Here is a 12,839-nt window from a genome sequence, read left to right as displayed (position 1 = left end):
ACACACACACACACACACACACACACACACACACACACACGCATAATTAAGCTTGGAGAGTTGTCTGAGGATTAAATCTTTTCATGGCTTTCTTGGACCATGAACTGAAGCAGCAATTTGTAAATATTTTGGTTTTAGGAACACTTTACACTCTTAAAAATTACTAATAATCTCCCCATCTTCCTCCCCACTCAAAGGCCTTGGCTTATGTGGGCTATTATTTATCAGTATTTACCATGTTCAAAATTAAAACAGAATTTTCTGAAAATTTATTAATTCATTTTAAAATATCATAAACCCTTATGATAAGTAATAAAATATTATTATGAACATTTTTATGAAAAACAACTATATTTTAATTAAAAATTTTATAGTGAGAAGAATGGCATTTACATTTTTGCAATTTTCTTTAATGTCTGGAATAATCAAAGACCGCTTTATCCTCATGTCTGATTCTGCATTCAATCTGTTGCAATATATGGTTTCATTTGCAGCCTAAGAAAAATCCTGCCTCACATAGATACAAATTTATTTTTGAGGTTTTATTTATTTATTTGACAGAAAAAGACAAAGCAAGAGAAGGAACACAAGCAGGGGGAGTGGGTGAGGGAGAAGCAGGCTTCCCACCAAGCAGGGACCCAGACGCGGGGCTCGATCCCAGGACCCTGGGATCATGACCTGAGCCGAAGGCAGACGCTTAATGACTGAGCCACCCAGGCACCCCTAGTTACAGATTTTTAAAAGGGGGGGAGAATAATAGCCTTTTCAGATAACTGTGGATATTTTTCTTTGCTATTATACCAAAACACAACAAGTTGTAGTTTCTTAAAGTTTAGTTGCAATGTGAAATCTTAAAACTTATAAACTCTTCTTACTCTTTACACTCAAATCTTTTGATATCTTGAACTTTCAGTGGATCTTTTATCTATCCACGTTTTTTTGTAACACATATTGGTCATTTAAAAAATACAGAGTTATGCAGATCTTCCATATTTTGACACATTTCTTTACACAACATCAAAAATTACCACATTAGGGATGCCTGGGTGGCTCAGTCAGTTGGGTGTCTGACTCTTGATCTCAGGTCAGGTCTTGATCTCAGGGTTGTGAGTTCAAGCCCTATATTGTACTCCAGGCATGGAGCCTACTTAAAACAAGAACAAACAAAACAAAACAAAACAAAAACAAAACCACATTGGACCAATCATTATTATCACCCATGGACTGCCAAGGGACACTAGTAAACTTCTGGGGGTGATGGAAATGTTCAGGATCTTGATGGTGATAATGGTTTCACAGTTTAAAAACTCATCAAATTATGCACTTTAAATATATACAGTTTTGTATATAAGTTGTACCTCAGTAAGGTAAAAGTAGTGTGACAGAGGGAAAAAAACTGGGAAAATGGAGTTCATTACTCTACTCGGCTAATTTTGTTTATGAAATTTTCCGTAATAAAAAGTGGGAAAAAGTCTTAAAGTTTAGAAACTGTCAAACTCATGGTAACAAATTAGTGTTTTTCAAAAGTCTTATTTTTGCCTGAAAGCTTGAATTTTATCATTAGTAGCAAATAATGTTAGATGCCCCTCATGTAACAAGTGTATTTTAAAGAAAATGCCGGCCAAATACCCAAATGTGAAAATGACAGCTTGCAAGTCATTTTTTTAAGAAAAAATGACATTCCAGAAAAGAAAGTGGCTACTTTAGCTGGTAGCTTAAACAATGACACAAGTGCTTTTCCCCCTCTTCTATAATATGCAGAAGTGCTTTATGCACACTTCTCATTTTCATTAACAAAATACTTAAAAAGACACATACAGAGACAAATCAAATACAACTAACAGATTTTACTACTCAGCAATAACATTCTTACATGAAATTGGCTTTTTTAAAATATTTTTAATTGCAACTGCCTTGACTCATATTGGCCACACACACCATTGCTTTTGCACTGTTAGTATTAATGTTAACTCAGTGGAAAAGGCAAATATCTTAGCATTTGCACCATAAAAACAGTTGTGCCCTCACAGTCCCTAAAATTATCCCAGGGACCACCAGGGATCCATGGACCAAACTCTGAGAACTAGTAAACTAAAGTCTGTTTTAAAAGAATTTAAAATCCAGGGGTGCCTGGGTAGCTCAGTTGGTTAGGCATCTGACTCTTGATTGCGGCTCAGGTCATGATCTCAGGGTCGTGAGATTGAGCCCCATGTCGGGCTCTGTGCTCAGCAGGGAGTCTGCTTGAGATTCTTTCTCTCCCTCTCCCTCTGCCCCTCCTCCTTTGCTCGCGCACACGCGCGTGTGCTCTCTCTCTCAAATAAATGAATTTAAAACCCAACTGAAGCGTAGCCCTGTAAATTATTAGGACATTGAATCATTCTTAGATAAGCACAGTGAAGCACATTTTTCTACAGCAAAAAGTAAACAGTTCACGTGAGAAAAGTAAACATTCAAGCACATATCTATTGCCAATATCCCTTCCCACGAAGTGGACCTTCAAGAGAACGTATGTCATTTAAGCAAAACAAATATTTTCAAATTAAACATTTTAAAAATTTGTTATTTATCATTCATCTAAGTTTCAGATTTAAGGATTCTAGAAAGCTCTAAGACTTTTGTCCTAGTTATGGCTTTCACCTAAGGAAGAAAAACTGTTGACTTCCTTCTCCCTCCACCCCTTCTTGCTGCAACAACCAAGGGGTCAATTACATTGACAGTATTATCTTCCATAAAGAAGATCCTCATGCCTACATACTAAACCAGGCAAAATCCAGAAGTGGACAACTCAGTGCATTGGAAGCTCTGTTTGGTCTCTAAGGGGAAAGGAGCACTGAAGCTTAAGCACCAAACTCAGAGCTAAGGGTTTCCCCAGATGTACCCCAAAAAGTCTTTTCCTACTGGCTGAATCACCACCTAGAAACTACTAGAAATCCCTCTGTGGACCAAGTCAAGCTTTTTAAGACTGACAGGATTGTCTAAGCTGTCCAGGTTTCTAAAGGGTGATTCTCAAAAAAGGCACATTTGGACAGAATAAATTCATTGACCCACATCACTTAGAATTCTCATAGTGTTTCATCCCATAAAGTCTGAGTCTGGTATCTCTCTGTTCTGATCTTTTGCACACTGGATACAGACCGAACTGACTACAGCTAAGTCAACTCTAATTTACCTAACCATGACCCTTTTTGTCTTCTATAACCCTATCTGCGCACACCTGTATGTTTCTATTTGGGCCAACAGTTGACCCAACCTTAACCCCTTCACTGCCTCTGTGTTATAGTCTGAAACTAATTCAAAGTCTTATCTTCAGGATCCAATTCTGTGTTATTATGTGAAGTATTAAACTTCACCCCCTTTTATCCTACACCTATCCACTCAGCCTTTTTTATTACATACCCACTGCCTTAGTATGTGTGACTGTGTGCATCTCCTTTCCTACTCCTTCACCTACTCCTCATATACACAAACCTAGCAAGCTCCTTGTCGTACCTCCGTCGGCTAACTAGACTGTAGGTTCAGTCATTACAGTTTTTGTAACGTGCCTCCTATCCCTAATGCCTCCAGCCTGCTTCCCTCCCCCATAAGTCCAATCTGCTGCTCCCGGACAGGGTCCTTTTCCTGCTCTCCATCTGCCCACTCAGTCTCATCCTATCCTTCGAGCTCTGCCTCTCCTCACCACCACATTCTTCTAGGAGGTAAAATCATAAGCTTCTTCCACTACATCCTAACAGAGCCCTCTATTGTTATGGGCAAACCCCCATCCTTCCTTTCCATTTCTCATTGCCAGTGACTATCACCCTTAAGGACTATGTCTTACACTTCTCTGTATCTCATGATACTGAAGAGAGGTGCACATACATTGTACACACTTAAAAACATTCATTAAATCAATGATGAATAATTATTATTAAATAAAAAAATAGCTGAGGTTCCTAGAAAATTATGGCTTCCACCTCTACTTGCAAAAATTATAAAGAAATATGCTGGCCTGCAAAAACAAAAAAATACCTCTAGACCGTTCCAAATTCCCCATTGCCTCCTCTAAGATATGTCTGACAGCTGAAAGTAAACTAGTCTTTGCAAGCATTAAATTGCTCATCAATCTTACAAAGGATGTCATTTAGTCAATTACCTTCCCTAAGGAAATATAAATGGAATATAGCTGCCTGAGAAAAATTAATTCACCCAACTCCTGTAAGTAGCTCACTGAGAACAGCTTCCACCACTCCAGGATATCTGAGCCATATTTCATTCCTAGTTTCACCAGAAAAAACTGTTTTTTTACCTTTTTTTCTTTTTGGATTTGAATTTTATTTTTTTTAAAGATTTTATTTATTTATTCATGAGAGACAGAGACAGAGAGGCAGAGGGAGAAGCAGGCTCCCAAGGAGCAGGGAGCCCGATGTGGGACTCGATCCCAGGACCCTGGGATCATGACCTGAGCCGAAGGCAGACGCCCAACCATCTGAGCCACCCAGGCGCCCAGATTTGAGTTTTAGCTGACTATTGTGGTTAGGTTTGTAACGAGTTGCAGCCCAATATTAAGCAGGCATAATATCACCCAAAGTTTGGACTATGAGAGAACTAAGATGTAGAACCTTTTCTTGTATCTGAAAATATGAATGTTGCCTCCATATCCTATCAAACTCTCCTAACACTCAACTCACATCGAGGTATATGATGGCTGAAGACAGAGAGGAAAATGCTCAGCATGGAAATATAAAGTAGGCACAGGGAAAAGCAGTAACTGGCAGGGGAAATCCAAATTCAGATGCCTTCCGGAACCAAGCACATAGTGTGAACACGCTCAGCAAATTTATGGTAAGAACAACAGAATAAGGGGGATGATAAAAGGCAGCTACTTCTAAGGTCAGTGTGCCAACTACTCCATCCAGAAAATCGTTACCATGCAAGAATGTAGAACCAGTGTCACATTTTCTGATTGTTCAGAAGGCAGCAGGAACCCAGATTTTTTACATAAAATTACCCCAATGTTGGCAAGTTATTAAAATTAGAAGAAAAAAAAACCAAAACTCTGTGCCCGTGAAATACAAAATGAAAGGCTGCTAATTTATGATCTCTGGAACAGAGCTGGGGTATAAAAAAATATCATAAAAATACATTCCTAAAACTAAATCCCTACTTCACACTCACTTTTAGTAACCGGATTTCTGTATTAATCCTCTGGGTCTGAGTACTTATATTAATGATCAGATCAGGTAGGTTAAAAGCTCAAATGCAAAAGCAACAGCAACAACAAAACTGGAAGAAAATATAAACGAATATGAATCAAATTTTTGATTTGGAGATGACTCTTAACTATAATAATTAAAGAAATCACAGAAGAATTTTTCATCTATAATTTAACAAAACTTAAAAGCATTTATTGTGAAAAATGCCTTGTGACCAAAATTAAATGTAAAATAAAACCTGGAAAATATTTGAGCCAATATAGTAAAGGGCTAATAGTCTTTACTATAAAAAACAAAACAAAACAAACAAAACCCTCACAAGTTGATAAAAGACACAAAAAGAACAGATTCTAGCTTCTTATGGACAAGGATGGTTTGCTGTTGCCAGCTGCTAGCCCAGTTCAAAGCAGTGTTCCCGGTGAGGCTAGTGCTGAGACGCCTGCCAAACCACACAAGTTCAACACAGTAAGCACTCGAAAACCTAAAAAGCCCCAGAGGAAAAGGAGTGCCACAGAAGATCCAACAAATAGAGGAATTCATACCCAAGGAACTAGAGATTTTAAAAATATGAAAAGTCCTGTTTGGAGAAATGTCTATTTAGCTCTTCTACTCATTTTTAAATCAGATTATTTGGGGCTTTTTTGTTCAAAATGGCCAACAGACACATGAAACGATGTTCAACATCACTCATCACCAGGGACATGCAAATCAAAACCACAACGCAGTATCACCTCACCCCTGTCAGAATGGCTATCATCAAAAAGAGAAGAGGCAACAAATGTTAGCAAAGATATGGTGAAAATGGGGCTCTTACACACTTTTGGTGGGAATGTAAACTGGTCCAATGACTATATGAAAGAGTATGGAGTTTCCCCCAAAAATTAAAAATAGAAATACGCATACGATCCAGTAGTTCTACTACTGGATATAAACCCAAAGAAATGAGAAGAGGATTTCAACAAGATATATGAATTCCCATGTTTATCACAGTATTATTCACAATAGCCAAAATACGAAAACAACCCAAATGCCCATCAATGGATGAATGGATAAAAAAGATACGGTACATATACATAATGGAATTTTATTCAGCCATGAGAAGGGAGAACATCCTCCCACTTGTAACAACATGGATGGACCGTGAGCACATTATTCTAAGCAAGATAAGTCAGAGAAAAATGAGTACTGTATGATACTTGTAAGTGGAATCTAAGAAAGTTAAACCTGTAAAAAACAGTAAAAATTTTCTGGTTACCAGAAAATTGGGTGGTAGGGGGGTAAGAGTAATGGTGTTTCAAAGTGTACAAACTTATAACAAGTAGTAAATAAGCAATAAAGATCTAATTTACAGTATAATTAATATAGGCACAAATACTGTACATAATTACATAATGTGATAAATATTGCTACATCAGCAATCATATCACAATATATAAATGTATCCAAGTAATACCTTATACTCCTTAAATTTATACAATGTTATACACCAAATTTATTTTTAAAAAAGAAAAATGAAATAAAATATTTTTAAATATATGAAAAGAACTGAGAATTAATTATATTGAAATCCTCAAAGAGATAAATGAAGGAATAATGTCCACGAGGCAAAGAACAGAACAGGACAATATGAAAAGAACCAAGTGGAAATCTTGGAGATGAACATAGAGTCACTGATTTTTTTTTTAAAGATTTTATTTATTTATTTGACAGAGAGAGAGATAGCAAGAGCAGGAACACAAGCAGGGGTGGTGGGAGAGGGAGAAGCAGGCTTCCCACCGAGCAGGGAGCCCGATGTGGGGCTCGATCCCAGGACTCTGGGATCATGACCTGAGCCGAAGGCAAACGTTTAACAACTGAGCCACCCAGGCACCCAATATTTTTAAAATAATAATAATAATAATAATAAGATGCCCTAAATGGCATAACTGAGACAGCCAAAAAGAAAATATTACTCCCCAAGAATTCGCTATTAACAAATTAAGACATAGCAAATAATGCAAATCTAATGAATTCCCTCCCCAGAAAAATTCACTTATGTACCTACATACAAACCTACTTTGTATGTAGGTTTTTATAAACAACTCCCAGAGTCTTTGAACCCAACTTCTACCCTAGACTTCTGAATGCAAAATATCTTAAGAATGGAAATCTGTCCCATTCTATTAATACAATACAATATTAATACAATAAAATACTGGTTAAAGGTATAGGAAACGGGCTTTAAATTTGAGTTAGGATCAAATCAGAAAGAAGTCAATTAAATTTGATCAAGAAACAAAGAAAGTGTCCTGAATCTTCCTAAATATTCTGTTATGAAACTCAGGTAAAAATAAGGTTGAGAAAATCAGTAACTATCAGTAGCAGATAAAGGAATTCTAGTGTGTATTAAAATTGGTCAATTATAACATAATTATCATTTTAGATGCAAATATGATTTTAAAGTTCATTTTGGCATCCCAAAATGTGACAGAAAAAGTAGAGCGTCTGTAACAGGCAAAAACCATTTTTTAAAATGTTAAATGATCAGTATGGGGATACAAGATTGGTGGAGTTTAAGAGAAGCTAAATTGCTCTGAGTTAGAAAAGGTGAGAGATAGAGAAGCCTGAGGGGAAAATCTGGAGATGTTGCCTAGAATAAGGGAAATTTTAAAGACTAAGCGGAAAAGAGCAATAAAATAGAAAATTCACTGGTTGATTCATCGTGATTTGGGGTGAGCTTCACAGAGCTGTCTAACGGCAATGTAGGTGACACATGGTATAAGCTGTCTGATGCCAATCCCACGATATCTTTGGGAAAACCTACACATTGCTCAGGTTTTTTTTATACATTTGTTTTTTAAACAGGATCAGGAGAGGCAAGGAAGAGCACAGAGTTCTCCTTCAACGTTGGCCTAACGTAAGTACACAGAGAACATATGGAAAGCTAGCAAACATCTGTGTTACACAAGAAAGTCTTAAATTTGTCCTTTGCTATTAACCCAAATGGAAATGTTTGGTCCTTATCAAAACTTCAATGGAAGATAGCTCTCCAACAGAGATTCTGAAAACACAAAAATCTTTCTTAAAATAGACGTGAAATGCTTCAGAATATAAATTCAGATGACATACTGAATATCTCCCGTTTGAGATAGCTAAGGTCTTGAAGTAAGGTAAAATGATGACTTCTCTGAAAACATCTAGTGAGAATTTGGAAAGAAAATTGTGTCTCTGGAACATTTTCTTTAATGCATTAATAAACTTCAGTATTAAGTATACTTCTACAGGTTTTCTTCAAGCTGATATGGAGAGAAATTATCTTGGTTGAAGACCTTGAAATATTTAAATACAGGTATTTATCTTCTTTGATTACTTCTTCTTTGTTACTTCAAAAGTATACAAATCAGGTTGTCTTGAAGTTCACAATTATATTTTATTTTTAAAATTTTTTTGAAGTTCACAATTTTATAAGAATAATGCCTGGGTTTGAAATAGCACATTTGCATCACAACAGATCAGATTCCTTTGAATACATTCACACAGCAGAATAGCCCTGTTCTGGTTTTAAAAAAAAATCTTCATTTGATGTATACACTTTCCACTTGGAAACATAATTGTGTATGAGTCTGTCTCAATCACACGCCATCTCCCTGATAAGATGATAGAAGCATTCATGTATGAATCTTTGTTTCCCCCCCAAAAAACATGTTTCCTTTGGGGAAGAAATTGAAGGACAAGTTTTCAATCTTTGCAGGCCACCTAGACCTTATCTTCTCAGAATGAAACTTTTTGGCCTGGAATATTCTATTCCTAATTCCTAATTAAAAGCAGCAAACATGAAAATGCCTGGTGTGGAATGCTGTGTTCATAGAGGCCTTCACTGGAGAAGATGCTTTCTTCATATTCATGAAATAAAATTAAACTGGAATGAATTTTGAATCGTTTCAAGACTTCATTATAATTATATTTAAAGCACAAGAGTATAAAAACCATAGGTACTAAAATCTTGACTGATAAATATGAATAGTAAATATGTTCTATAAAATTTCCAATGTATTATTGCCAAAATAAAATATTTACAAAAATATGTCATTGAGAAAAATATATGCAACTAGCCCTAAATATCTGCCAAAAGGAATGATGCTAAAGAAATAAAAACTAAAGAGTGTAAGTAATCTTTAAATGGTACTCACCAATCACAACTGAAGACTCACAGTGATAATAACCATTACTTTGTTTTTTCTTTAGCATGGAGCAAAGATCTATGCGATGTACCATTTCTTCTCCAAATCTGTGACCAATAAATTTTTCATAGAATTCGGGGTCTATTTTTTTCACTCCCTTGAAATGACAAAACAAAATCACATCACTCAATCATTCCACTGAGGCAGCTAGTTCATATTTATATCACTTTTTTAGAACCTGATATTACACTTTGGTATACAGTTCTGCCTACTGGCATTTGAAAATGGATACCACAAAATGGTCGTAAAGCTATTTTTAAAGTCTCCCTGTCTAGGATGAGTTGTAGTACCCAAAAAAAAATCATTAGAGTGTGGGCTTTAAATTTGGCAGCATTCAGAACTTCATATACTTTAAGTTTCTGAAATAATAAAGTGTATCGAGTTGAAGTCTGAGGTATCAAAAAAGAGTAATCATCAACAACAATGAAGAAATGGATGAATTTTTAAAAAGTGATATAGATCTTAACATTTTATAGTGTATAAAGTGTTTTAATAAGATCGATGCATTTTTAAACTCCTTCCTTAAGAATCATTTGAAGACAGTTAAAGGTTATTTGAATTGGAGGAGGGGGTCAGTGATCTTCCAAGTCCTTCTCTACCTGCCTCTCCTTGTTCTCAGTATCTTTCATAGCAGGAAGAGGGCTGATTGGTGAAAAATAACAGTGGAAAACATTGTTACCTCTGTAGTTTCTCAAAACATAGGAATGAATGAATGAATGTCTCCCCACTCTTTCCTATGCAATGGTCCTGCACCCAGCCTCATAGTCCCAAACACAGTCCATAAGATGAAGATACAATATCTTACAGGGCAAGTTTACTTGCTGACCATGTGTGAACCTTTCCTTTTAATTTATAACTTTTAAAAATTTTCTGGCAATACTTGTTTGTTAAAAATAAGAAAATATGAGGAATCTAGGGGCACCTGGTTGGCCCAGTCAGTGGAGCATGTAACTCTTCATCTGGGGGTTGGGAGTTCAAGCCCTACACTGGGTGTAGAGTTTACTTAAAGAATAAAATCTTAAAAAAAAAAAAAAAAGAAGAAAAAGAAAATACAAAGAATCTAAAAAAAATCATGTCCCTGCCATTTACAGAAAATACATTAATACTGTGGGTACCTCTTTCAGGTCTTTTCTTTCTTTTTAAGTTATTTATTTATTTGAGAGAGAGCAATAGGGCAGGAGATAGAGACAGAGAGGGGTAGGGGCAGAGGGAGAGGGAGAAGCAGACTCCCTGCTGAGCAGGGAGCCCGATGCAGGACTCAACCCCAGGACCCTTAGATCATGACCTGAGCTGAAGGCAGACGCTTAACTGACTAAGCCACCCAGGCAACCCCCTTCAGGTCTTTTTCTATGCATACATATATTATATTTAGATTATATTTATATAAATCTTATTAAAATGTAGGTAGAATATATATTTTCCCTTTTTATTCACAAAAAGTTTTGACAAAAATTTTAAAAAGATATAAAAACAAAAAATTTAAAATTAAATTGCCCCACACTGCAATACTATAATTTTGTTATGTATTTTATTTTTCCTATGCAAAACAAAGTACTTTTTCCTTTTTTATAGGAATGTGGTTGAGCCATGAGTACTATTTAGCAATCAGCTTTTTTATGTTAGTATGTCAATAAATAATACACAGATGTGCAAAATATTTTTAATATTTTTAATTTTAACTGCCCCATACAGTTCCCATACTCCACTGCATGGGGGCATCATTAATTTATTCATCCAGTTATTTATTGTTAGACATTTAAGTTGTCCTTAATTTTTAATATTGTATTTAACATGTTTTTGTTGATACGTGTTCTTTTTCTGTATCCAAACTGAGCTCCATTCACAGACTTTCCTAACTTTAGCTCCACTCATAGACTTTCCTAACTTTAGCTCCACTCATAGACTTTCCCACCTCAATTAACTGCAACTCTATTCCAGCTGATCAGGCCAGAACCCTGGGGTCACCCTGAATTGGCCTCTTTCTTGCAATGCTGCCTCCAAGCCAATCTTCTTGGCTCTACCTTCAACACGTGACTAATTCTCACGCCTCTCTTGCTGCCTTTGTCCGAGCTTCTTCTGTTTCTTTCACCTGGATTATCCTAATAGCCTCCTGTTTTCCAACCTTTGCCTCATCTACAGCCATAATTATCCTATAAAAACATACACCACATCAGGTCACTCCTCCACTCAAAGTTCTCCAAAGGGTCCCCATTTCTCTCAAAGGAAGAACCAACTTCCCCAGGACAGCCCACAAGGTCCTGCTCCATCTGCTCAGTACTTCCTGGGCCTTGTCTTCTACTCCTCCCCCTTGACCCTTCTCCGGCCTCAGCCTCGACTCTGTGCCTTCCTTGATTACACCAGTGCAAACCCACCTCAAAGCCTGTGCACCCCCGGTTTCCTCTCCCGGAAATGTTCTTCCCCCAGACAGCCTCATGACCAGTCTCCCACCTCCTTGAAGTCCTTGCTCAAATTTTACTTTTTTTTTTTTTTAAATAGTGGTTGGAGGGTACTTTGAAGATTTTATTTATTTATTTGACAGAGAGAGACACAGCGAGAGAGGGAACACAAGCAGGGGGAGTGGGAGAGGGAGAAGCAGGCCTCCCGCGGAGCAGGGAGCCTGATGCAGGGCCCGATCCCAGCACCCTGGGATCATGACCTGAGCTGAAGGCAGACGCCCAACGACTGAGCCCTTTACTTTCTTAATAGAACTTCCCCTGACCACTCACTTTAATATGACTCCCAAATCCTTTCTACCCTTCCCTCTTTATAAATATTTACAGACATTTTTCCATAGCACGTGCCACCTCCTACCGCAGTGTGAAATTTACTTTACTGTGTTGATGTTTCATGGGCTGTCATTATCTGTCTCTCCCCAGTAGAATGTATGTTCCACACAGAAAAAGAATTTTGTCTGATTCGTATTCATGGAAATGTACCCAGTGCCTAGCACCTGCGTGACATGGAACCGTGTGTTAATAATTGTCACAAATGCAGAAGATCAAGTTTCAAAAAAAAGGTAGTTGACAACATCAAATGCTGCTCACTGGAAGTTCAGTAAGAATGAAACCAAGTAGCCTTCGTTTGATTTGGGAAGTAGAGGCCCCAGCAGAGCATGCTGCCAAGGAGCAATTGAAAGGCTTGAGTTCAGACGAGGCCTGCTGCTTTTCAAGATGCGGTTTTGCTTCAGTTCCCTCGTCTGTAAAATGAGGTTAACAATGGAACCTACCTCAAAGTGTTAGATGGACTAAATAAGTGAACTTATAAAAGTGTTTAAAATAGTGAAATAGAGTAAAGGCTATCATAGTTATATGATAAATGCTGTTCTATATATATTATATATAACATACATATCTACTAATAGTGAACTTTAAGGAATAACTTCAGTAGAGGTAAGGTTTCAGAAACGTTTTAAAAAGGTTCTGAGAAA

The 12,839-nt window shown here is 36.9% G+C and overlaps 1 protein-coding gene across 5 annotated transcripts in view; it reads right to left on the bottom strand.

Moving 5' to 3' along the window:
* The window catches only part of AKAP7 (A-kinase anchoring protein 7), a 161,905-nt gene that overhangs the window by 71,523 nt on the left and 77,543 nt on the right, over window positions 1–12,839 (bottom strand). For 4 of the 5 annotated variants that reach the window (XR_012378565.1, XM_073893938.1, XM_025865495.2 and 1 more), the window contains exon 7: window positions 9,362–9,509. Coding sequence is in view for 4 of the 5 variants with exons in the window: in XM_073893938.1 (XP_073750039.1) it covers window positions 9,362–9,509 (148 nt within the window). In the remaining variant the exon portion in view is untranslated. Of the gene's footprint in view, window positions 1–8,952; window positions 9,065–9,361; window positions 9,510–12,839 lie in introns of those variants that run through there. The other variant, XM_073893937.1, reaches the window with a different exon arrangement.

This window comes from Callorhinus ursinus, unplaced genomic scaffold (assembly GCF_003265705.2).
Source record: "Callorhinus ursinus isolate GAN/ISIS: 27379988/994484 unplaced genomic scaffold, GSC_fseal_2.0 scaffold6, whole genome shotgun sequence".
NCBI classification, from domain to species: Eukaryota; Metazoa; Chordata; class Mammalia; order Carnivora; family Otariidae; genus Callorhinus; species Callorhinus ursinus.
This window is presented reverse-complemented; position numbering and strand designations above follow the sequence as displayed.